This window comes from Pyrgilauda ruficollis, unplaced genomic scaffold (genome assembly GCF_017590135.1).
Source record: "Pyrgilauda ruficollis isolate IOZ18807 unplaced genomic scaffold, ASM1759013v1 scaffold23, whole genome shotgun sequence".
Taxonomy (NCBI): domain Eukaryota; kingdom Metazoa; phylum Chordata; class Aves; order Passeriformes; family Passeridae; genus Pyrgilauda; species Pyrgilauda ruficollis.
This window is the reverse complement of record NW_024522539.1, coordinates 15,825,423-15,852,018: the sequence shown is the minus strand read 5'-3', so window position 1 is coordinate 15,852,018 and position 26,596 is coordinate 15,825,423. Positions and strand designations below refer to the sequence as shown.

Genomic DNA, 26,596 nt, shown 5'->3' with positions numbered 1-26,596 from the left:
TAGTCCATACCAAGGCATTACACATTTGGGGAAATCAAGAAGAGGTACTCAGATGCAGAGCACAATCCCCCACAGCCAAATCCTTCACCAAGGTGACTGTATCAGCTCTTTATAGTTCACTCAGTTGTCAGATCAGTGAACCACAGAGATCAGACCCGAATTTAGAATTTTGGTTATTCCAGAAGTATCTGAACAGCTGAAACAGGTTTCTTCTCAGTTACAATGGCTGAAATTTGTAGTGCTCCTTAAGAACTTCTACAAACTAGAAATTGATACATTACTTTTAACTGTGGCTTTTTTGTGCAATTCTCTATGATATAATAGTTCTGAGCTTGAGCTGCAGACCTGAATTCCATATGCTGCAGCTTTGCTTTATCCTCAGCAAAGCTTTCTTCTAGATGGCATTTCCCTTCCTTAGAAAACACTCATGTTATTGCACTCTGCTCCTCCTGCAGTTTGTGCAATTTCTGTATTATACACAGAACACACTGTGTAAAACAAAGTCATCACTTGCTTGCCCACAGGGAAGTGAATTTCAGATCTACAAATCTAGAACATGAGCTTGCTAAAAAATAAAAACTCAATTGCTTTACATCCTTCAGTCTCTTACCTGGGCTGCTGCCTCTGTGAGGCCACAAAGAGCCTTGGATGCAACTCCAACACATTCTCCAAAGACTAGAAGATCCCCAGTTTTTGCATTCTGGGAAATGCCTGCCATTGATTCTCCAAGAACCTCAGAAATTAAAAAAAAACAAAGTTATCTTCCAAATGTGCTTTCCTACCACTTGGAGGCAAGCAATTGCTGGCTTGAAACCAATTTTGGCCCACAAACCCCCTGGACTTAGCTTCAGAATTTTAGACTTCTCTAAACTGGGCACGTTCCTCTGCGTGGTGTGAGGGCTCAGGCATGCACACTGACATTGGATTGACAGGGAACAGAAGAACTACTGCAGCTCAAATCACTAAGAGGGTACAGAATTACCCCTCAGTAATTTTGCTGTCACCCATTAGTCATCACAGCTAAGCTGGCACCAGGTGCATTTCATGCAGACTGCATGACAGTCCTGCAGATGCTGTTGACACCTACAGGATCATCTTTGTAACCAAACTCACTGAAGCTCAGTGGGAATGAAACTGCACCTAGACTTCTGGAACCATCTCAGTGTCAGAATGCACATGAATTCCCACATTATGCCCCACTGAATTCAGTTCACATGGCTTTAAAATTCAAAATGAACTCTGACTGCAGTACAGCATTAGATGCAAGATGGTACACACACCCATAAGGTACTTTCTCTTTCTTTTAGAGAAGGAATATGAGACAATTCCAACAAATCAAATAAGGACACAAAAGCCAGCTTCAAAGGAAGATGTACAGCACGGTTTGATTAAAAGTAACTGAAGAGGTTTCCCACAGGTTTTCTGATGTGGTGGGGCGTCTGGACTGCTCAGACATTTGGCAAAGCTGCTCTGCACAGAACAGTAAATGGGATTTCATTGCCCAGCCCTCCCATTCATGCTTTGGGCTGTTCTAACAGCTGTAGTCAAAATACAGCACCCCAAAGTATGACATGCTGTCTAGTGCATGTCAAAGAGAGGAAAGGAGAGAGGAGAAGCTTTCAGAGCATTGTGTACCAGTCACTTAATTAAAAACTTCTTACTGAGGCAATGCACCTTCTAAGTGACCAAAACCTGCAATTACTTGTAACAGACCTATCTCAGGCAGAGTTTAGCAAGGAGTGTGGCAGACATTTTAGCTATAAACACTGACTGCACCTCTAACATTCAATATGCATGTGGAAACTTTTGAAAATCCAAACACATGTTATAACTGACACAAAGGTGGGAAAAAGGAGTTACCTTTGAGTTTTCCATTACGCCCTCAATACAATCAAAATACGAGAGATCGCTCACAGGTTCATTTGGGTTATCCAGCATTCCCTTAACTGTCTGAAATAATGAAAGAAACTGATTATTGACAGAGTCTGAAACACTGAGCTGAGAAGAACACAGACCATCATGCCTATTCTGCTTATCCCAGTGTAATTTTACATGTTTGTCTCCAGCAAGCAGCCAAAGCTACACATGCCCTGAGGGTGTGCCATGCAGGAAACCGCACCCGACGGGAACTGAGCTGTGGGAACTCCATGTTTGTGCACCACCAATCCCTTGGAAGTTCAGGTTTACCTCGTGTTTGTGATGAGTGATATATGGTCAGAGGTGCTCAGCTTGACATGAGGCAATCTGGTTTTCTGTCAGGTGTTAACAGTGTAACACATGTTTTCAGTACTATTTTAAATTTCATAAACAGATTTAAAGAAGTGATAAGAAAAACAGTTGCCATTTGTTGAGCACTGTCTGGAAACACAAAGGGTTACTGAACTGAGTACACATCCACCACCTGTCTGCCTCTTACAGTGTCAACAGATTCCCACAACACAGAAAGATTTTCTGTCAGGAAACTACATATAGTTGGGTTTAATTTCTTTTTTTGAGATGATTCTGAGTCCTGAATATAACAATGTGACAATCAGTCGCATACTCATTGAGAAAAATGAATGCTCTTAGATAACAGAACTTGTAAAAGGCTGCAAAATGCAGGAGGCTAATTCTTTTATACATAGAAATATCTGTAGCACACCTTTTTTCAAGTCTTAAGGAACACTATTTTACTGCCAAATATCATGCTGAAAAGACTTGCAATCCTTCTGATGAAAGTGAAATCAATTAAGCAGAGAAAGATACTAGCAGCTGTATCTGACATTTCCTTTCCACCTAAAGGAAATCAAGGCATGATTTTAAACACTTGGACTTTTCTGATAACACAGCTTCTAACTTTAAGATATTACTGAGACACCTAGAGTACTTTTAACAGCTCAGCTGTTGCTTTGTAAACGTTTGTCTTAAAGCTTTACAGCAATTAAAAAAGAGAAGAAGGTGAAGATGAGGTGTCTAGAAAGCAATTTCCAGTTGTCTCTGTCTGTCAGTTCTCACTAACATTGCAGCATCTCTTCATGTTGTGCTCTATTAAATAACTACTTGAAAAACAAACCAGGTTCCTACAGCACTTACACTGCTTTGGGGACAGAGGCCTTCAGCATATAAGGGACAGAATGGCAAAACACAAGCCAGGACAAACTTCTCACTATCATACATTGGCAATTACTGCAACAACCATGGTACTCTTTTCAGCTGCAATTCTGGGCAAGTTTAGCTACCTCATGGAAGGTTAGACAATAAGGTCCTCTCTAAAAACAGTTTTCCAGTGTCTTCAAAGTAGGCCACAGAGACTACTGACAGTATAAAATCCATGCTGATACACATTCTTCCTACAGAAACAAGGATTTTTAGTAGTTAAGAAGCCCAGGAAAGATTAGGAATAGTGTGTGATGACTTCAGGCAATGAAGGGAAAAAGCAAAAGTTTAATCACTGTAAAGAGAATTTAAAAATTAAGACTTCTAAAATTTCATTGGTTTCTCCAGTCACTTTGATATGAGCCTCCAGTCTGATTTCAGGACTGTTTGCTTTTACCTTGGTTTCCCTTTTCCCAGAAATTAATCTAATTCCATATATCCAGGCTTTTCTCACTAACTCACTCTCTCTGGGAAGTTCAAGATGCCATAGATGTTCCTTCTGCCCTTTGCTGGCCCTGCTGACAATCCATGGCAGCATGTGCCATTCTGTGCTATTGGCACAGAACCCTCTGCAAGGGCTTTTAAGGCTGTTCTGCCCTACATTTCTTCTCTAAGCTCTCAGTTTTCCATGGTTTATCAGCTGGAAATTCTCACCTTTCACATCCCTGCCATTTCACCCATCTCTCCCTATTAGTGTTTCAGGAAGTCCTGAGGAACAGCACTTCATTCCCCCTGCTTGCTCCTTCACATTACAGCCTGATTTCCTGGTTTCTATCCTTTGGATTTGCTGCCACTCCCTGTGACCAAGGAGAGAACACTTAGGAAGCTAAAAATTCAGGAGGGCAAAGTGGCTCCTAGGGGATCTCCTATAACATTTTGGGATGATAACTGTGGACTTGCATATTAAGAAAACTCACAATATCCTGGAATGGCTTTTGTATCCTTATGATACTAAGAGCTAGAAATAAAAAGTTTAATGGTATTTTATGCTCTTGACACAGGCCAGTCACCCCTTGATGTTTTGACCTTGACAGTAAACAACAAATATCTAGTTTAAATTAAAATATTATTTCCTACTACTGAAAGTGGCCCTGTCTGTGATCAGTGGAGGTCTTTCAGCTGACCCATTATTTAGCCAGCCAAACCTTTCACTCAGGACAAAGAAGGTGTCTTGCAAGAGCCTGTATTGACACACCCATTGTATCAGTTTGACAGGGAAGGCAGAAACAAGGCATTAAAAGTCTACACTAAGAAAGGTCAAGGCAGAAGATTGCAAACACATCCTAAAGCGGGACGTCAGCAACAACACCTTGCAAGTGGAAAAACCAAGATATTGCAGCTCCCTCCAGTGCACTGATGGTAGTAGAAATGTCCACCTTGTCATGATTCTTCCTTAAGTAACAGTAAGTGTGAATAATAGGGACTAAAGTGTATCTTTGGAGGGCAGGACAGAGGAGATGGGGACAGGGTAGCAAATTTCATCCTGGCCAAACCTACAAGATGTTTACATGGGTTCCATGCTCACCTTGTGCACAGTTAAAACCCCTGCCACAGATAAAGTGAGAAGACAGTAACAGGAGCTATTCAGACACAGAATACAAGGAAAACAGACATTTACAAGGGTCTATTTTTATTTATAGGAACTTTTGAAATATACCTCCAGTTCTCTGAGTGCATTATCACATTCCTTCTGCCCGGGAGCTTGTTGGGTGCACAGTGTGATGAGCTGGTTTATACTCTCAGTCACAGCTCTGGGGAGAGTAGGAGGAAAAAAGGTGGATTTTAAAATTGAACTATTCCTCTCAGTAAAACTTTTGTCATTAAATGTATCCTGCATAAAGATATAACACTTGGATAATCTACTACACTGCTGAGCCCAGCAGCCAAACTGGTGGCACCTCTGGGAAAACACTGGTGACAAAGGACAGAACAACATCTGGCAGCAGGCCAAGGTCAACATATTACATTGGCACAGTGACATAGTGTATCTGCTAAAAGGTATTTCAGCACTTCTCCAGGTCTGACATTAACTGAATAATTTCTCAACTTCTACCCCAGAAGCCCTAAAGGATCCAGAAACAAGTGTCTGGTATGGAAAACAATGGTGGAATGTAAAGTAAATGTCATTTATCTTTCTCTAGCCAAGTCTTGTGTCTTGTCTGACATACTGTAATACACACAATCCTGCTATATATGTCTATAGTCTCTTAGTGAATCAGTCTTTTTTCTCTTTAACCAATAACTGATATTCTCCCATAGGTTTATATCCACAGAGAACAAGTTATGCAAAGGCATTATGTTCCTATGGGAGTTCACAGTTCTTGGACACAGGCTGAACCTGACATACAACAGTCACAGTCTGTCTTTCTGATGAATGCTCTGATAATAGGCAAAACTCATTATAACTACATTCATTTCAGACTCATGACTAAAAACCCAGGAAAGTGGCATCTAGAAGAGAAAATCAGTGAAATTGGAGTGCATGGAGAAGATGCTTCTCTCTGGCCTTGGAAACTGAATGGCATTTGCACTACTTTCCCTTTCAGAAAACAGGCACTTGATAAGTTATCAATAACATGATTACCTGGCTGGATGGTATCCTACTGTTACAAAAGGAAACAATGTGCTTATTATATTTAACATGTTTATGTTAAATTCCAGGGCAAAAAGAATGGAAACTAATAAACATACTTGTTTAACTGAGACTCCTACCCTTTTCAGCAGCTTTGGTGTCCTTGTGGAGGACCTGGTGTTCACCTGCTGAACATCACTGATTTCTATGCATCACAAAATAATCATTGCATACAGACACAGGAATATATGACAAAAATTGAAAGTTCTGTTCACTCCCAGAGAAACTTCACACAAAAAGATTTTGTCTGCTGTTGATTTTAATCTGAGAGAATTCATACTGACTCAGAGAATATCAGCAATTGAAGAGAGAGAATTATCAGCTTTCCAGAGGAGGCCACATGTCTCACAAATATCATTATTACACACAAGGTACCTCTCCCAGGAATCCATCCAGTGTACAAACATTTCTCTGAAAACCATCTGGACACAGCAGAACCAGGAAGGTGGCCCATCAAACACCAATTCCAGAGTGGAAGAGGACTGCTAGGACTCTAAAGGCCACATCTGTTTTCATCAAATACAACACACAAATACTTGGACCCTGCAGGGAACTCAGCCAGGGCTGCAGTCCTGCCAGAGGTGGTCAAGAAAAACGCCTCCACAAGGAAGACAAGACTACTGAAAAAGCTGGTGTCTCTTACAGCTGGTGCAAATGGGGAAGAAAGCAAAACAAACCCAGCAAAACCCCCAGACTAATCACAGTACCATAGATGATGAGAGAAAAATGAGAAGAAAAGCTATCTTATAATAAGGAAGCTGTGCCTCTTCTTTCATTTTCATCAGAGAGAAAGTAAAAATATTTGACCCTGACTGTATCATAGCAGGGAAAGAGAAGAGAGCCCTGGCAAGCTTGTCACAAGCCAGAACAGAGGATCTAAGAAGGGAAATACAGTGTCTCCTTAGCACCTTAAACACAAACTGAGAACTGGTGCAGTATTGACTTCCCACAGGTGTGTGGTGTCTGTGTAAGGTCTCACACACGCACACACACAGAACAGCTAAAGGCTTGACCTGGCTCACCTCCCTTTTTCTATCACATGCTTCCACAGAGGGAATACCAACCTGGCAGGAACTTACAACTACCTGGTTTCACTGGGGTGAAATTCCTCTACACTCCAATCAGGAATGCTCCAAGCCTAAAGCACAAATCTGGAGCAGTAACAAAATCTCATGTGACTCCTTCACTTTTAAGCAGCCTGTCTTTGGTTATCTATAATTTTCATAGATGTTATTTATTCCCAGGGAGACATTTGTCATTTTCTTTTTAAACAAAATACGACAAAGTAAAGTAAGTTCTTAAGGAAGCCCTTTACTCAGGGAGTGGATTTATAATCCTTAAGTAAGGGTATGCTCCACTGCAGAAAGGTAGCATCTAACCCTTCCAGGCATTCCTGATCATACACACATGCACACTGTTAGCGACAGGTACCTACGCTTTTTAAGCACATTTCATCTAAGAGTATTATTCAATTTCTTTTCTTTCAGGGATTGAGAAGCTTAATGTTAGCTATTGCCTTGTCAGAACACAGATGGTGAGAAAACAGTAAATAAAGTACACTGGTTCCTTTCAAAAACCAGGCCAAGTCTTCAAATGCTGGTTCCTATTTCCAAGGGTAACAAGTTATACCAGTTGAGGAACTACTCCAACATAAGCAACTCTCCTCTGGCCTACTTCCATTTAAACAGAGCTACAGGTTGCAGCCACTCACTTAACTGTCAATAGTAGAAGAATGTATAAGCACAATATAAATACCACAGAGAAAGGCAAATATCACAGGAAAACAAAGCAAGCAACACATCCTTACCTTGCTGCTGCTGCTAAGAGGTTCTTGGCATTAGGAGCTCCGGGATCAACCGACAGAGACTTGGCAGCCAGTAACAGCTTGCTGGAAGCCATAGAGATGCTCTTGAGGTTACCTATGACTTGAATCTGGTCCTCTTTAGTCTGGAAAGCCAGAGCAGCATAACATTAAGTACAAAATTAGCAATCAAGAGAGTGTGCTAAAACCACACATGGAAACCTCGTTTGTCTATCCACCTGAAATCGCTGACCTACGTGAGCTCAGAGACGGATGGCTCAAGCCATCCTTCACCCAGACAGGTGCCTCCAGCTTCACTTAAATTACAGAAAAAGACCCTTACAACAAATAGCTTGGCTTCTAACAGTGGTAGTATTCACAAATGAGCAATGGAGAAACTTCCCTACTCGTTGAACAATGCTTTTGTTGTCAAGACTCTTATGTGTCTCTGCCTGGCACAACTGCTTTACATTATTCAGCCAGTGTATGCTCTCTGTATTCTGGCATCCTTTGTGCAGCCCACAGGCTCCTCTAGCATCTAACTGGGATTGCTCACACAACAATATCCTCCAGGAAGTCATCTTTCCCAATAAAATAAGTTTCTATAAGCCTACTTCGGTCAACATTCTGACTTGGATGTTCTATTACTTATTTTAAGCCATTGCTTGAAAAGGGAAACCTGTATTTAAATCCAGTTACAGAAAAGTATTGCATCTTCACAGTGAACAGCTGTGACTAGATTACTCTGCCAATGATCAGTAGAAGTGAACCCATTTTTTCTAACAGTCACTTCATAGTTTTAGGTAAAGGGGTTGCATAAGATTCAGCTGATAGAATAGCTTTTACTCTGTATTTACTACATTCTACTTCCTCCTTACCCCTACATTTTGCTAGTCACCCAAAATACTTGGTATTGCTTTTGTTCAGGCCAAATAACTACACACAGAAGGCCTTCTCATTTGAAAGATCAACCATTAATAATTAAGAATAATAACCACCCCATGTCAGCAGGATCAGCAAATTCACAAGGGCAACAAGGTCATCAGCAGCTGGATTCTCATTTCAAGCAGCCATGTGCAGCATCATTTCTACCTTTGCCTTCATTGAATTGCCTCAAACAGAACATTCTAAAAGTCAATGTGGTCCACAGCTAAAGAGACAGTCAGGTACCTCACTACTGCTCACTTTCAGAGTCAGCTGTATATGGAGCTTAACTCACTTCACACATCTGGAACCTGAATGATGAAGTTCTGATGGAGAATAACCACCAACCACTGTCAGATGTCTCTACTCAGTTCTATCTACAAAGTGTCTGCTTTAGAGAGACATTTCATAAATGACTTCAAAGGACTGACACACTCAGGACCTTCTGGCCATTTTCCAGTGGCAATCATTTATTAGGTGTGCAGGGTCCTCCTACTAACCAGGGTAAAACCATCTGCAGATTCTTTTTTCTGCAAGTCCTCCCATCTCTTCTGATACACAATTCCTTTTTATATGCTGACGTGTTATGCTAAATCATTGCCAAATGCCCAATTACTGAGCTCAGCACAACTCTATCCAGTAAGATAAACTGAAGGTGGTATCTCCAACTACCAGGAATGAGCTCAGCAACATATGACAACATTTCTGATTGTTAGAGCTCATCAGAGTAGAACTCTTCCAGATTTTAAATCACTGAACACAAGTCCAAGTGCTTCCTGTCAGATCCAAGGATGGGATTTTAGGCAGCCCTCTTCAAGAGCTTGCTCCACTCTGTAGCAGGTCCACAGCACCATGGAGCAATATAAAAGCATCACTTACTCCATGCACTTAAAGCATTTCAAAAGCAGCAAAAAAAGGTGCTACATTTTGAAGAGTGTTCACCTAAATTATGCTCCATGCTAGTTCCACCAAAAGGAAGCAACCCTTTCCACAAGCTCAGAGTTTCAGCACACCTTTGTACCTTTGCAGTTCAAACTACACAGAGGAGTAGGAAGTTTTATGTCTGACTGGACACAGAAACAAATACCAGCATCCTGTGAGAGATGAAAATGCTGAGTTCTCTTCTTTCCAGATAACCAGCTCCAGATTATTCCCTCACAGCAAACATCTCCTCACACAGCAGCATGTTTATGCTGCCACATAAACAATGTACTGCACTGTCAGAGGTTAGGCCAAGATGATCCCTCAATCAGCATGATCAAGAACTTACTTGTGCTTGGCCAGCCATTTCAATACCAGCATCAAGAAATTCATCAAAGTCATCACTGAATTTCCCAGAGGCTGCAGCCAGCTCCCCACTTTGGCCCCGTGTAGCATGGACAACTTCTCCAGCTGACTGATTCAGGTCTGCTGCTGCCTGGTTCAGTTCACTCTGAGCTTCTTGAAATGACTTAGAACTTGGAGGTAGCTGTAAGAGACAAAGTTCAGTATTTTACTGTCACATCACACCAGCCTTTCATGACTGGAGAGTTCAACACGTGCTGAGAATACCAAATGCAACAGAGCAGTGAGCTGGAACTATGGCACAGCTGTCAACCAGAAATCTGTCCAGCAACTTGTGTCCTGCTGTTTCTTTCAAGGGACAGACAAGTCTGTAAGCTTTTCAAGGGACACAAGTATTGGCAGCTCTTCAAAATTACTCTAAACTCTCTCTAGTAAACCAGTTTGGTAAAAACCCCCTGGTTTCGTCAAAAGGCATTGCACAAACATATCAAAATACAATTCCTCCTTCATTCACAGGATAACAAGGTCAGTGATAAATGCAGCAAAAAAAGCTGTTCAAATAGTATAACCTTCTGGCAAATTACCAATACAAAAAGGATTTTTTGACATGAATGCAGTTAAACAAAGTAACAATTCTACTCTTTACACAAAATGACCAGGCATTTGTTGACAGATCACAATTCTCCTTCAAGTAAACTGATCACTTCTTCTGTGGGAAGGTGGGAGATGAACTATAATTTTCATATTCTTCAGAATGTCAAGTCATAGTTGCCATTTTCAAAACTGAAAAGTTAATACCAATCTATGACAACTTTAATGTTGCCTTCACAAATCACAGACACATTTCACCTTGCCCATAAAACTACAAAAATGGTATTTCAGTCTAAACAGCAGCTGTCTAAAGGTGCATAAACTTAAAATACAGCTTATATGAAGTATACTTAGGGCTCATTTACTAATCAATGATTTGACACATGGGGAACTCAGATCTGCTCTTCAGTTTTCTAAAATATATTTCCACATGAAAATCCATCTTACCGAATCAACAAGGAGCTTCTTGCTGGATTCCCCAATACTCTTTAAGGCCACATCCACATCCTTTTGTCCAGGCAGACAATTCACACAGTTATTCAAGGAGTGAGACACTGCTTTTGCCACCTACAACACACAAGTGAACACATTCACACTGAGAGAGGTTTAAGTGCTCATTAATAGGAGGCACAGCCTCTACTCCATAGCCAGCAATCCCTACATTCTGACCCTTACAGGAACATTTTTGAGGCTTTCAACTTTCTCAGTTTGCTAGCCTGCAGTCTTGATTTAGGCTCATCCATGGGATAGGATGGTGTTGGCAGAGCAGCCCCACAACTGCTCCTGACACTGGGATAAAGGACACTGACACTGCAGATAAGGGAATCTCCTGAAGTTATCTATATACTAATCACAGAAATTCTTTGCATGCTACTTTTTACAAAGTTCTACTTTTTACAAAGTACCTTTTAAAACAAAGATATCTTCATAAGAAATTATTTACAATGCAGGCAAATTCTAGAACTTTTCAAATCAGTAAAAACAGAATTTGTCACTCCTAAAGAATTCAAACATTGTGGTGCCACTCATGAAGAAAACATGCACTCCCTTTTTGAATGTAACATGGATACAGATCTTTTCTTTGAAAATTATCAGTTTAATGGCTGTCTCACTTTTGCAGTCAAGCAGTCTCCCCACATATGTTGTGAGTAAAAGCACAGAGCTGCATCTTTCTATATTTTTCTAAGAGATTACTAAAATACCATACCTTATACCATCTGCATTGTTTAACCTTGGCATGATGCTATTCTCTGAGAGCTGTTAAAAGGAACAGAAAGCTGACATACCTAGCAGCCTTATTTTCTGACATTCTCTCTCCTTATTCAATGCTGATTTGGAGTAAATTCACTGCATGTTTGACAACTCATGCAGCTTCTCAAGTCCCAGCTTACCTGGGCTAGTCTCTGCTGACTGTCTGCATCCCCTGGGGCAGCCAGGGCCTGCTTGGCCTCCTGGATCAGCATGGCAGAGCCTTCCATGACATTCCTGGCTGAATCCAGCATGGCATGGGCTGCCACAGGATCACTGGTAGATGCTGCAACCCCTCGAGCTGCCTGAGCCAAAGTCTTCAAGGCCTGAGCAGTTTCTCTGGCAGCAACTCCTGTGGTCACATTTCACAAGGATTTTATTAGTACCTTTAAAGATAACCTCTGTATTTCATGACATGATGCTGCAGGTAATGATCCTATTGCAAAATAACACTGCAAATGCAATTTAAAAGAAAATCTTCACACAGGAACAAATTTGAAATACACAGTATCATTTGCTTATATTGAAATGCCTGTAATGAAGCCATAAAGTAAATGTTATAGCCCAAAGACCACATTCTGGACACAGCTCTCTATTCCAGTGACTACATCCTAATGAAGCACTGAAAAAGAAGAAAAGCTAAAACCTGTAGATGAGGAAAAACTCATACTCCAAGCTATGGGGAAAGTGATTGTTTGCAAGAATGGTGAACAGGAGTTCAGAGCCACAGCACAACAATAGTTTAACTTCAAGCAATCAAAAAAGAGGTTATTAGGAATGATACAACTTGATATAATCTAACATCACTGTGAGTAAAAACATATAAAAATAACTAAATGAAGTCACAGAAAGCATGTAATAAAATTACCTTCTGTGATCTGTCTGGCCAGTGTTAAAGGACATCTCCCAACTCCAGTGCTAAGGTGTAGGACTATGTGAATAATGGTCTCCTTCTATTTATGAAATTATTGAAAAGGAACTCATTGCTTTGTAGGGTTTCCTACAATCTGATGATAAGAGAGCTACCAGATTTAGCTATTCATTATCAGCTGCAAGTATCTGTACTCCCTTGCCTGGTACTCAGTGCCTACTTCTGCACAACTATGTGATAGAAACGTGAACCATCTTGATGAAATTCCATCTGCTTCAAATGAAAGCAACTCTAAGTTCTAGAGCCCAGATGCAATTATAACCAATGAAGAGGTAATTGCCATAACACATTTTATCAGTAATATTAGATAAAAAATCTTATGGGAGCATTTGCAACAACAGCTTTCATTTCTAACAGAAATAAGGACATAGAACATTTTAACGTCTACGAGGAAACTTTTGTCCTTCCTGTAGAGCATTTTTCTTATTATGGTGTTTTTATTTCTAAACTAAAAGAACAGGTACAAAAATAAACTGTAGAATCTGTGTGCCCAGGTTTCCTGTTGGAAAACCATGCAAATGTGCTCAAACCATGCAAATGTGCTCAATCAATCAGCCAGAGCAGCTGCATTGTACACATGATCTGGTGGAAGAGATGCAGCTCTGAATGTCACCAAGCTGTCCCCACTATGTTCATATCCTGTAGCTTCAAAACATATCCGAGGCACCCTTTAAACCTTCTGTAAGGACATGGCAACATTTCCAGTGGCACTGACCTTTAAAATGCAATACATTTTATTTCAGCCTTTCAGAGAGTTTCAGTGGCACATATTTTCAAAAACAACAGATGTCCCAATCTAGTCTGATTAAAGACAGAGCAGATTGCATCACTGTTCTTTTATGAAGCGTGAGTCACACTTAATTCTTTATAACTTACCACAATTCACTATCAGCACTCAAAAAAGTAAAGTAATTTCTTGATTTAAGTAGTCTGTGACAAGAAAACCTTTCATCAAGGTGATGGAAAGCAGAGGTTTCCCAGAGCCATTATGAATAAAGCAGTACCTGTGTAGTGCTCGTTGCCCTGAGCAGCACAAGTTAACAACTGGGCCATTGAAGAACCGACTGCTTTGGATGTGCTTCCCAGGTCCTGAGTGCATTTCTCAAGCTGTAAAAAATTGCAAAGGACAAATTACTTAGTTTAAGCTCAACAAAAATACACTTGGTTTTAAACAGTACTGAAAATTTCCTCATTCCACAAAAACCTAAACTTTCACCTCAGCTACTGAACACAAACACAATTTCTCTGAAATCTGACTAACATGTTTTCCCTGTTCAGAATGAAATAAATTAACATATTAGGTAGTGTTAACAATAAAACTATTTTACAATTAGCAATGGAAGTAAATACCTTCATCCAAGGAAAGGCTTTTTTTTTTTTTTTCCCCAAATAAACCATTTCAGTTTCTAAGCCTACTAGAACTGGCTGTCCTGAGTTCTCATCATTGTCATTATTGAAAAGAAAATCTTTTTGACAAGACCAAAACATTACTGTTACCAAATTGTAATTTGTACAATAGAGAAGGAAACCCCACAGTCCTATGAGTAACTCTACTACAGAACATACTGTTGCTGTAGTAGTAACATATACTCTTTTTAAGAGAATCAGTGCAAAATCCTGTCAGCATGATCATTATCCAGAGCTTCATTACTTGTTTTGCCTCTAATATTTAAGTTTTTAACAGCTAACTTGGTTTGTTTTTAAATGAAGAACATCCTTCCTCAATTACAGTTTCTCCTGGGAGAGGTTTTAACTGTCCATCCACAGCTGCCATCTTCGCATCTTGCAGTTCATTTTTGAGTGTCTGGACTGTATTCAAAGCAGAATCAATTTCCATTGGGCCACAAGCTTCATGAGCCTATTCAGAAATCAGATCAGTACCACTGTTAGCAGCTGTATGCAACTTTCAGAAACAGTAAATGCTTCAGATCTAATCTTCCCCCTCATATTATTTCTCTTCCTACTTTAAAGGCCATTGTGAGCCCTCTAAGGGTTATACACCATGGATTCCATGGTTCCTGAAGAATATTTTCAGTCTGTGAAGACAATAAGATCCTGCTAAGAGGGACCAGGGGAATGAGGTGCACTTGCCTCGTGTGCATGTCCCTTCACAGCAGGCAGCCCAGGGACTGAGAAAATAACTGCTGCACTCTGGACTTCCCCTTGTGCATCATGACCAAAATTCCACTGACTCCCTGATGTGGCAGCCCACACTCATCAGTATGAGATGGAAATTCTAGCATTAGCTCAGGTGTAGCCACCTCAATGCCACAATCCTGGTTTCAGGCCTCAGTGTACACACACGCACACAAAAAAGATCAGACTTTCCACTTGCATTTTTTTTAAGCCCCACATAGTTTAGAAACCTCTGTGTGAAACACAGAGCATCTGCTTCCCTGAATTTTAGAGATGATGATTCCAGTTCACAATTACAGCACAGCAGAGCTGTAGCTGGATTCTCACTGGCTTGGTGGGGCACAAGATGTGTTCCCTTTTCCCTGCTCTCCCTCGAATGTAACAGCAGCTCAGTCTTGACGTGCTGCTCTGTTACTCTGCTCCCATTTGTCTGGTATGGAAAGGGCAGCACAAGCTTTTTCAGTTTTCTTGTCACTTCTTGCTCCCCTTTCTCTCATGATACAGAGGCCACCTGGGAGTCTGAGCAAATTTTTGTGCACAAAATACAGCAGTGAGAGGTGAGCACTGCCTGAGCATGGGCCACTCCTCAGGGGAGACAAGAAGTCCTCTTGTTTGAGCTGATTGAAAGCAGTATTTACCTACCTTCTGGGAGGCTGTTCTCAGCTCAGCTAAGCTGGTAGCAAGATTCTTTGCACACTGACTGAGCTGCATTGCTGCTGCCTGATCAGTCACTGTGGGGACAGCAGCTTTAGCAGATGCCACCATTTTACTTCCAGGCTGTTCAAAGAACAACGGTGAACACAATTAGTTTTACCAGCTCATTTTCTTTAAAGAAGCTTAGGATTCAATAAAACTGCTTCCTCCATTCACACACTCATGAGGTTTCTAGATTTTTCTTTTAAGACATGCTCCTTAAGCTGCAACATCCTGTCAGAATTCTGCCACATTTCCAAGTTCTCTGCAGCAGGACTCATCTGTGCTTTACTGGGACAATGACTACTCCACTGGTTCCAATGTTTGCCTGAGGCCTTTGAATATTCATGTAGACTACTTAAAATACTGAAATGTGAAATTTTGCCACTCAGCATTCATGTACAATCAGCTCAAGGTGGCAGAGATGGCAAATTTCTCTCTACGTTTCTAAGTATTAACCTCTGCCAAAATTCTATGAAATTAAAATTGTAATTCAAGCAGTGCCTCTACACAGGGATTACTGCTGATACAACTAAAAACCTTTGCTGATTCTCATCATCACCACTGTACACACATACAGCCCCAGGGGAGATGGATCAATCATGTGAATGACTCCAGAGGAATCATAAAGCAAATACTTAAACAGAGTGAGAAAATGGTTTGTCATCCCTCTGCCTACACAGGACCATAAAAACCTGCTAACAGCCACCACATTTAAAGGTAAGACTAACTGATGCCAAGTAACGATCATGCCATTACACAGAGAATTGGTTTCTGGTGTTGTTTCCGGTAACGTTACCAATAAGCCAATAGTTTTTTTATCAATACTCAATATTCTACCTTTCTATTTTAAGGTGTTTTAGAAAAAGCATACAGTCAAATTTTGTGGTTTTCCCAAACCATCAATCTAGATCTATTATGCAGGCTAATATCTAAAAAACCATGCTAGTGTTCCCTTTTATTTCTGAGGAATTCTGAAACTTGTTGCTGCAACACTAAATTAACCCTGCCTAAAAAGGTTACAACAGCCTGTCACATATTCAGACTCAGACCTCTACTTAGAGAGATACTAAATTCTCTCCATTTTGCTCTTTAAACTCTAACCCAGAAGACAAGAGTATAGCATTGAATGTTTCTTCTCCATAAGCATACTTTTGTCTGGTTACTTTTAACCTCAATGTCAGCAGTTCTCACTCTCCATAGCTACAATGTATTTTAGCCACCTAACCTGAGGAACCAAATTCTGCCTGTCTGTGGCTCACAGCAGTGAACTTCTTTACATGGTTCTTAACAGTTTACTGGTTATTTATCACAAATTAAAACATGCAGCAGTAAAAAAAGAACTTTTTATATCTACTGCAATTATTGGTTCACTTCACCTGAAGGAAATTCTGGCTGGAATTGATTAAAGCAAGCTGGGCACTGAGGTCTTCTGCCTGAGCTTGACTTCCTCTTACACCCTGCACCAGCTGAGGAATGTGGTCTGCAACATTCTAAAACGGACAAAGGGAAAAAAATTTTAATAAGAAAATAAAAACTCAAAATCCTCTGAAAATAAAACAAGCAGGTTTCCCACTTCTCTTAAAGACAACTGCAATATTCCTGAGTAAATTATTTCTGCACTGTCATAGAATTAATTTAGGATGCATGGAACCAAATTAATATGCAATAGGACTTTTTTTAGAGATGTTCTACTTAAGAAATCATTATTCAATCTACTCATTCATTAAAGGCTCCTACAAGAAATCCAAGATATTTATGCAAATCTATGTGATGTACACAATACTTGTGTACATCAAGTATTAATTATTTCCTTTGCATGTTCAAATGCCAATAGTGAAGGTGATAGATTTCTTGAAGAGAATGTTTTTCTGAAAGCAGAACATTCTCTTACACACAAGCACCTCAGCCTACTTTTCCTTGGCTTTCAGCAACACAAAACTTCATACATGGCTGGAGCATTTGCAAGCATATATTGCTAAAACTTGATTCCTGGACTGTCCACATTTATGGGCTTTGTCCATCCATTTCACAACAACACTTTAGCAGTGCAATACTAAATTACCACCACCACAAAAATGTAAAAAAGTACATACTGAATCTTCTCTGTCATTTGAGAAATGAGCATCAAGAAAAAAATAGAATGAACAATAAAGAATAGTTATCAGGTTGCACTTTTAAAAAATTCATTCTGAAATAGCAGCTCTCTACAACACAATTCTGAAGTATACTTGAGCTATCTTATTTCATTCCAACATTTCTTAGGATTGCACCATGACAAGAAGTAATTGCAGAATGTTGATGTGGTTTTTAACAATACCATCTTTAATGGCTTTGTTCTTGTTCCCCTCATAAATGCCCTTGGATGCAGAAGAAAATCCTTCTGCATTCTGCACACTGTCTTCTGCAAACATGGCTTAAACACAAAAGGAAAACAGCTTCTCATCAGACTCTGAATTCTAGCTTGGAAGTAAAAAAATGTGCTTGACTTCAGGCATACCTTGAAATCTGTGATGCTACAGCTTTAGCTTCAAGCTAGGAATCATGGTAACCCCACTGTAAGGTCTGTCACTTATGTTTTTATGGTGACATTTAAGATCCCAGTTGCTTGGAGGTGGAACAGCAGAATGGCAGGAGCAGTTGTCAGTTATATGATCTCTTATATAACTGATAGGTTAAATAAGAATTTCACTCCATTATAGTATAAATCACTATTGCTACTCCATCCTTCATTACATAAAATCCAAAGGTTCCTTTTATCCCACAACAGACCTCAGCCCCATTTCACTGCATGTATGATTCAACAGCCTGTTTTGATGATCATGAAGATCACTTTCATACACTGAATGCAGGGCAAAGGCTTGGAATCACAAATTCCTGAGCAACTGGACCCCTCTGTACAGTGCTTCCAGTACAGCTCTGCACATGTTCCATCGTTGGCTGATCTGTACCAAAACTTGTAGTAAAAGTACTTGGGGAGAGTTGGTTGTTACTGAGCAGTTACACACCTGTGCATCCTTTGCTAGGGTGTGTGTAACAGCCAAGTGTTACATGGCACTAACAGTAGCTCAGCAATGCACAGATAACACAGTAAATGAGAGCTCTCCAGAATCCACACACATGAACACATACAGTGTTGCTCTGTTTTTCTTTTTTTAAAGCTTCTTTTGAGGTTGCAACACTATTATAGAAGGTGATCCTCATCCCCAAAAAGGATTGTTCAAGCATTATCTGTCATGGGCTTGCTGTGTTTACCTTGCAGCTCTGCACAAGTTGCTGGTGGGCTGCTGTGTTCTTATTGGAAACAGCTGCATTCTGAGAAGCTGCAATAGTCTGAGTAGCAGCAGCTGCAGCTTGTTTAGCTGCAATCTTTGGAGAAAAAGAAAGTTAAATCAGTGCTAAAAGTGAGTAATTCAGAGGATGAAACACACATTACTATAGGTAGCTCTGACAGTAACAACATTGACAAATTAATACATTTTATCCCTTCATTTGATTTGCCTTAAGGAAACCTCAACTAACCACCATTGCTCTTCTCTCAAGGTGAGAATGATTGGAATACTGTTATCCATCTCTGATTTGCCAATCAAATGCCAAAGAAAAAGGCAGATTAAAAGCATTCTATGCCCTTACTCTTTCACAGCTTAGGTTTCAGCAGGAGGAAGATAAGTGAACTACAAACAGCAGAAATGGTCTAAACAATGAGATCCTTTTGAAGGCCAGAGGAAACAGGCAAAGCACACACAGTGCTGCACACTGCTGCACTGATACCCTCTGACCCATAGACTGCTCTATGGCAAAAGCAAAGATCCTAAAATGCCACAGAGGTACAGAATACTGCAATTTCTGAGTCTAAAAGCATTCTGAAGACCTTCTTCAAATGTTATTATCAATATATCCCTATTACAAAAATAAAAATTCAAGTTCCCCAAAAAGAATTGTTCAAGCATTATCTGTCATGGGCTTGCTGTGTTTACCTTGCAGCTCTGCACAAGTTGCTGGTGGGCTGCTGTGTTCTTATTGGAAACAGCTGCATTCTGAGAAGCTGCAATAGTCTGAGTAGCAGCAGCTGCAGCTTGTTTAGCTGCAATCTTTGGAGAAAAAGAAAGTTAAATCAGTGCTAAAAGTGAGTAATTCAGAGGATGAAACACACATTACTATAGGTAGCTTTGACAGTAACAACATTGACAAATTAATACATTTTATCCCTTCATTTGATTTGCCTTAAGGAAACCTCAACTAACCACCATTGCTCTTCTCTCAAGGTGAGAATGATTGGAATACTGTTATCCATCTCTGATTTGCCAATCAAATGCCAAAGAAAAAGGCAGATTAAAAGCATTCTATGCCCTTACTCTTTCACAGCTTAGGTTTCAGCAGGAGGAAGATAAGTGAACTACAAACAGCAGAAATGGTCTAAACAATGAGATCCTTTTGAAGGCCAGAGGAAACAGGCAAAGCACACACAGTGCTGCACACTGCTGCACTGATACCCTCTGACCCATAGACTGCTCTATGGCAAAAGCAAAGATCCTAAAATGCCACAGAGGTACAGAATACTGCAATTTCTGAGTCTAAAAGCATTCTGAAGACCTTCTTCAAATGTTATTATCAATATATCCCTATTACAAAAATAAAAATTCAACAATTTATCCAAGGTACTTCCCACATGTTGTACAACACTAACTGGCCCACTAAATAGAAGCAAGCATGAAGTTTATTACCCATTTTACTCCTTTGTAAGGCAGTATATGTTATAACAGCAAAACATATAAAATTCTCTTTTCATAAAACTTTCTTGAATGCAATTAGAAAATAACAGACATCAGCCTTTATTTCCTAAAGTACTCCTAATTTTTAGTTCTAGACAGACACAGGAACCTTAGTGTTTTTCTGGAACATGGTCACCTTACTGCATTTGAATCAGACTAATGCAAAAATCAGTTGCAAACTAGGAACTATGAAAAGTTTCTTCTTTCAATCTGTCTTTTTCTCATTTTAGTTGAGAATGTGAAGATCAAACTTTGCCCTCAAAACAAACTTCCATGGTATTTTATCCTTACTAAATTGTCTTTCTCCCTCTTGGCTGGGCCACTAGACAGGATCTATCTTTTTACTTTGTTTCTGCTTCCTGATCCTGAATAATTTCCCAGTTTAAATGGACATGCTGAGACCCTCCTAACTTTGCTCAGAAATTCATCTGGAACTGTATATCCTAGTAAAGGCACAAGAGGTACTGAGTGTAAATGGCACACCACAGAGATAAATTAACAAAGCAATGAAGCCATTTCAGCTCAGCTGTTTAATTTTAGGACTAAGCCACCATCTAATGCCTTCTGAGTCAAATCCTTACACCACTTTACCACATCTGTGATACAAGTTATTCAGCTTTCTGAGGACTATGTTATGATATACTGGCATGTCTAATTCTGAGCTTTGTACTCTTGAACTCAGCTTCCAGCACTGTCATTCCCTTCTTAGCACTTTCACTATATGGTTTCCAACCTCTAATCTGTTGACAATTTTCTTCTTGATGGCATTCTGTGCAGCAGCATTGGTAGCAACCCGCAGTCCCTCTGCTGCTTCTCTCAGACGTTGCTGTTGATCTTCATTTTCAGGATTGGCTGCAGCTCCCTGCACAAAATTTCCAAGCAAAACCAGTAAGTCTGAGTAAAAATGACTGGAGAAAATGTGGATGAGCATCAAGACTTAAGTTCAGACAGCATCTGCTACATCAGCATTCATTTTCCTTAAATTATCATAAGGAAGGTAGAAGAACACTGAATTATTACAAAACTGCAGAAAGTCTGTTTCTAGTGAAAGGCTGTTACTGTCTACGTCTGGTTCTTAGAGAAGAAAGCTGAACACTTGCTTCATACACCACTTCAGGTGCTTGGGGAAAAAGCCTCTTTTAACTGCTTCTCCTTTGATCTGAAATAATGTACTTGTATGAATATAGGTTTTTGAAAAAAACCACAGTTTCTAAAATTCCCAATTCAATATGTCTTTCAGTAACTGCAGTCCAAAAATTGAAGTTTAACACAGTAGATCTTCTCCATCTGAAGTCAGAAAAGACTGCAAAGTCAAGGATAGGCAGCCAGGCACACAGGCCTTCTGGAGTTCCAGCAAGAATGGTTGGCCCTGCTGCTGTAAAAATAATTTCAGTGCAGGATCTGAGAAACAATTCAAAGGCATATTCCTCCCTAGCAGACTGAAACAGGTTTCCAGCACAGAAAGGGAAGAAAAGGTGTGATATTTGTCTCTTGTGAAAACAAGGAGGGAAGGATGTGGAAGGGAACAACACAGGCAAGATTCCTCAGGTGAAGGAAACTGTTTCTTAGACAGAGGGGAGTTGCTTTGTAATGACTCCAGTGAGAGATTGCTGTGGTTCTGCTGTTCCACTTGCACTGGTACAAGACCCTGCACCAGGCCTCAGGGCTGGTGCTAACTGCCCTACATGGCTTGAGTCATGACCACTATGCACACAGGAAAGCAAAAGCAGTGCAAGATGATCTTTTAAAACAAAAAAAAAATCCAGGTAGCTAATAAATTGATTTTTGGAATGTAGCAAGTCATTAAAAAACTTTTACAGGACAAGAGAAACTATCTTCACTACCAGCCACATGCTATTTATAAATCCCACACACCCTCTCTTCATTGTGTACAGCCTCACAATTTTAAGCTGACATTTCCCTGGTACCTTTGCAGCTTCAACCATGCGGGCTGTGGAATCTGCCAGGAGCTTTGCAGCAGCCAGAAGCTTCTTGGAGTTCTCCATGTCGATCTCTGCTTCTGCATCAGACCTCATGGCATTGACGAGATCCGAGGTGGCCTGAGCCAGCACCCGCGCCTGCCGCACCATCTCACCTGCGGAGCACAGCTGCATTTTACTGCTCCTCTCTGCATTTCAGTCTTGGCTTCAAAACTCAGCATCGTTTCACAAGGCAAACAGGAAGTTATATTTGCTGAAGTATTTTTTTACTTGAAAATTATATATATATATAAAACTTGAAAGTTTCACAAACAAATCTTGTATCCCAATGTAAATGAAACCACTACAGTGTAGATGAAGAAAAAAGAGCAGCATTTGCAATCTAGATAATAAGACAAAAACACACCATCAGTATTTTTAGGTAATTTTGAATATACAGCTCAAGGAAACTCCTGTCCAGGCAAAGACTAACAACTTCGCTTTCAAATCACAGCCAAGATTTCACTCCTTCAATAAAAATTACCCATTTTCTTCCTGTGTTTCTGGGGAATTATCTTTTGTCTAATATAAACTGAGAACTTTCTCAGAAAACAGTTAGCACCATTAAAATGGTTCTAACCAAAAACATCTTGTTTCTTGTTTTAGAAGCTGCACTTTTTAGAAACATCTCAGAAGAAAAAGCAGATGTAAGTTTAAAAACCTACAACCAAATCTATGCATAGTAACACCAATGGCTGTGAAGTACTTGACCAGGTGCCAGTCTTCTTATTTGGAGATGAGAAATTGCTATACAATACTATGAAGTGAAGCAGTGGCAGAAAATAGACAAAAAATTAGCGTGGTATTGATAGTTTTCACTGAATATTTACTCCATCTAGCACACAGCTGCGTGCACACTGCTGATTTATATATGGGCTGGATCACTACCCATGACAACAGCACCAACTTAGAAGCAGACAACAGAGAAGAAGGATTTTTATTTTCTTGACTTAAAAAGTGCACGTGTGAACCGCTGCAAGCTACCGCTCCTCGAAGGAACTCACCGGCGTCCCCCATGGAGCTGAAGATGCTCTCGGTGACACACATGATGGTGTCTGTGGCCTGGTCGTAGCGCCCGATGGGCTCTCCCCTGCTGGCGAACTGGCGCACGTGCTGCAGCAGGTCATTGAGGGCCTGGCTGACGATGCTGGCGGCAGCGCTGACCTGCTTCAGCAGCTCGCTGTCATCCGTGGCAGCCTGGCAGGCCCGCACGCAGTTCTCCACCGAGCGGTCCACCAGCTTCCCTGCCTCGATCAGCTGCTCCTGACACACCGGGGAGCTGATGGTGGGACTCACCACCTGCATGGGGAGAGCACCCAGAGCACTCAGAGCAGGCTTAACGTCCATTCTCAAGGGCGTTGGGAACACAGCAGCACTCACTGGACATGAGGCTCTGCCCCTTCACAAACACCTCTGCCTCACCTTAGCACAAGCCACAAGCTGGGAAGTAGAGAGTGCACACTGGGTAGCAGCAGCAATGACCCTGTTCTGCAGGACAGTGTCCTCAGCCACCTGTGCCACGTTCTTGGCCTTCAGCACCAACATGGCAGCAGCGTTGGCAACAGCTTTGGCCAAACTCATCAGAACATCCTGGTGAAGTAAAAGGAAAACTCAGTCTGTGACATGAAAACACATCCAGGTATAAATTCCTGTAGTCACTAAGTTCAAATAATTCCTATTTCCCCACTTAAAATCCCATCCATATACTTTAGTTTTTTCCTAATGCCTCTACTGTTAAAATGACCTGGTGTTCCAGCAAAGGAAATACCTCCAATACACTTATTTATAATTTCAACATCACAGCAGGCAGAAAAAAACCCATTACATTTAATGAGAAGAAATACAGTGCAAAAAGCTCTCCATGAAGCATCTGTATGATGCACAGAATGAAGTAGGGGTTACTATGAAATCAGCACTCTGTGATTGTGCAGTTAAAATCAACTTCAAAATGGATTTAATTAGCATAGAGAAACTTCAGCATTTTTTAACCACACTTTGAGCAGCCTGGTTTTATGCAGGGCCCTCCTCATTACAAAACTGCACAGTTCTGACAGTGACCAGCAACCCCTCATTACCTGGAACCTTTCATCTGTTTCATTCTCCCCAATTTGTCTCAGTAGCTCCCCGCTGGCTTGTCCAATGCTGCCAGCTGCAGTCAGAACTGTCTGGCGAGGCTGGGAAGAGGTAACAGTGAAATTAATTAATCCACAGAAAATGAACTTTACTTGCATTTTTTACTTCCTCAAGGAACTTGTGCATTAGTGTGCAAGCAATATGGCCAAAAAGAGGGAACCTGAGAAGTTTTTCTTTACTCACCTCTCCTGAAGTAGGCTGCACAGCCTTCAGCAAGTCTGAGACAGCACTGGCCAAGGTTCGAGCAGCTTTCAGGAGGTCTTCTCCACTTCCAACTTCATCATCCATGAGAGCAGCAAGCAGTTTCACACCTTTGGACATCTCAGTGAGGTTGGAGGAGATGGTTGTAATTGCACATCCCACAGCAGTGTAATCAGTGTCAACCGGGTCCCCTGCAGAGCAAATGTTTTTCAATGATCAGAATGCTTTAGAGGCTAAAAGGGAAACAGCAGCAGCTACAACAAGCTACACTCTGGTGAGAGATAAAAGAGACATTTCAAGACAGCCAAGCAATGCCTACTAAGTAATGTGTCACTTAAAAAAACATTAAATCGTTGTAAATTTTCTCATTTCTACATTTTTTCTGCAATAATCTATCCTCTAATAGAATGTTTCTTCATTCAATGCAATTTGCTGAGAAATCCACAATTTCAGTCTCCTTCAATACTGAAAGAACCTAAGGCAATACAATTTTGTCTCCTTTAAGCCACTCGCAGCTCCCTCAACCTGTAATTTGCTGAAGAAAAATAAATACACTGTCAATAAAAACAATCTCTCCTTAACAACTGCCAGATCAACAATGCTTTCTTGTAGTAACCTTGCAAACACTCTCTACTCTGTTGGATAAGCCAGCTACATTTTATCTTCACTGACTGTTACACCTTTAGAGAAACTAAAGATAGATAAGAACATAGACAAAATTGTGCTGGGAGGGACACCAAGTTTGTTCCACACATCAATGCACTTAGCTATTGGTGTGTTTTAAACAAAATTTTCTGCAGCTTCCCCATACTCTGTTAATATGTTTCTTGATTTAGACTGACAAATAGTTAGGAGACTGCAAGGAAACCCTTCCCATTGAAATTTACCTGCTGTAAGGTTAACAACAGATGCAGTTCCTGCAGTGATTGCATCAACCTGAGAGTGTATTTCATGTTTTGATTCATCAACCTTGTTCTGAACCCATACTCTTGATGCCTGAAGAGCAATAATGAAAAGAAGAATTAAGGACTGCAGTGTGGTTCTGTAAGACAAGATACTAGGTACATATCCCATTCCTTTGTGAACTTTTAAATGGAAACAGAAGACAAGCAGCAGGCCTTAAAGTGAAATATGAATGCAAGCATTTTCTTCTGCTGATTCATTCATTACGGATTTGCTCTCACATTTCAACAGCTGCCCTTTTAAGGTAAATGCCATAAGAAAGGCTAAACACTCTTGACTGACAGTCCCTCATAATCAATAACCCTCTGGCTCTGTCCTCCTGCCCTAAGCTGGATCATGAACAACAGAATCATATTTTGTTCTTATTTTCCATGTCTCTGGGAGGCAGTAAGTCCCACCATTAATACTGTCCATAGTTTGTGTTTAACTGTACATATGCCCACAAAACAAGAACATTCCAGGCAGGTTTATGCAAGGAAGTCTGCTACATCTGGTCTCAGGAGACTGATTAGAGTGAAGTGGGCCACTGTACATGAATTCCTTAAAGAGAGCACAACATTTTTACCCGATCTTAAAAGCTTTAGCAGTATCACTTTAGATCTGGGGACGATGACTAAACTGGTCTGCAAACAACCCAAAGCCCCAAGGCTCATTTGTGTGTGGATCAGAACTCACCATGTCCTGCCCCAGAGGTGGCAGGTTGTCCACTTCGCTGAGGTCGGCCTGTGCCTGCTGCACCGCGTGCATGCTGGTGTTGATGGTCCCCATCAGGGCCTGCTGAGCTGAGGTCTGCAAGGAGAGAAGGAAATGGCTGGGCTGTGCTCCAGAGGGCACTTCAGGCACAAGCCACATGTGCATGAAGACAGCCTGAGTGACAGCAGTCCAGCAACCACACCAGGCCATTTCAGAGAGCTGCCTTTTCCTGGCACAGTGGAGAAAGCAAAGCCCTCAAACCCTTCTCACAGTCCTGAATCTGCTCATGCCATTTTACACTCTGTGCTACTTTCACACATATATAAAGTGCTCAGCATTCTCAGCTCAAACCATGGCCAACAGACACACACAACCCCACTGAGCTGTTTTACTGACCAGCATTTGAGCAGCATGAAACCTCAATTTGCTTAGGAGATCATTACTGATTTCCTGGGACAGCCTCCCAATGCAGTCAAGGAT

At 40.8% G+C, this 26,596-nt stretch overlaps 1 protein-coding gene across 7 annotated transcripts in view; it reads right to left on the bottom strand.

Moving 5' to 3' along the window:
- TLN2 (talin 2) overlaps positions 1-26,596 on the bottom strand; it is a 142,992-nt gene that overhangs the window by 39,627 nt on the left and 76,769 nt on the right. For all 7 annotated transcript variants that reach the window (XM_041468778.1, XM_041468777.1, XM_041468776.1 and 4 more), the window contains 20 exons: positions 26,099-26,212; positions 25,348-25,456; positions 24,443-24,651; positions 24,202-24,300; positions 23,549-23,716; positions 23,131-23,425; positions 22,076-22,242; positions 20,881-21,009; positions 19,353-19,466; positions 16,755-16,868; positions 15,325-15,459; positions 14,276-14,404; positions 13,551-13,653; positions 11,759-11,967; positions 10,815-10,934; positions 9,763-9,960; positions 7,575-7,714; positions 4,793-4,886; positions 1,861-1,950; positions 611-733 (listed from right to left, as the gene is read on the bottom strand). In XM_041468778.1, coding sequence (XP_041324712.1) covers positions 611-733; positions 1,861-1,950; positions 4,793-4,886; positions 7,575-7,714; positions 9,763-9,960; positions 10,815-10,934; positions 11,759-11,967; positions 13,551-13,653; positions 14,276-14,404; positions 15,325-15,459; positions 16,755-16,868; positions 19,353-19,466; positions 20,881-21,009; positions 22,076-22,242; positions 23,131-23,425; positions 23,549-23,716; positions 24,202-24,300; positions 24,443-24,651; positions 25,348-25,456; positions 26,099-26,212 — 2,859 coding nt within the window. The remainder of the gene's footprint in view (positions 1-610; positions 734-1,860; positions 1,951-4,792; positions 4,887-7,574; positions 7,715-9,762; positions 9,961-10,814; positions 10,935-11,758; positions 11,968-13,550; positions 13,654-14,275; positions 14,405-15,324; positions 15,460-16,754; positions 16,869-19,352; positions 19,467-20,880; positions 21,010-22,075; positions 22,243-23,130; positions 23,426-23,548; positions 23,717-24,201; positions 24,301-24,442; positions 24,652-25,347; positions 25,457-26,098; positions 26,213-26,596) is intronic.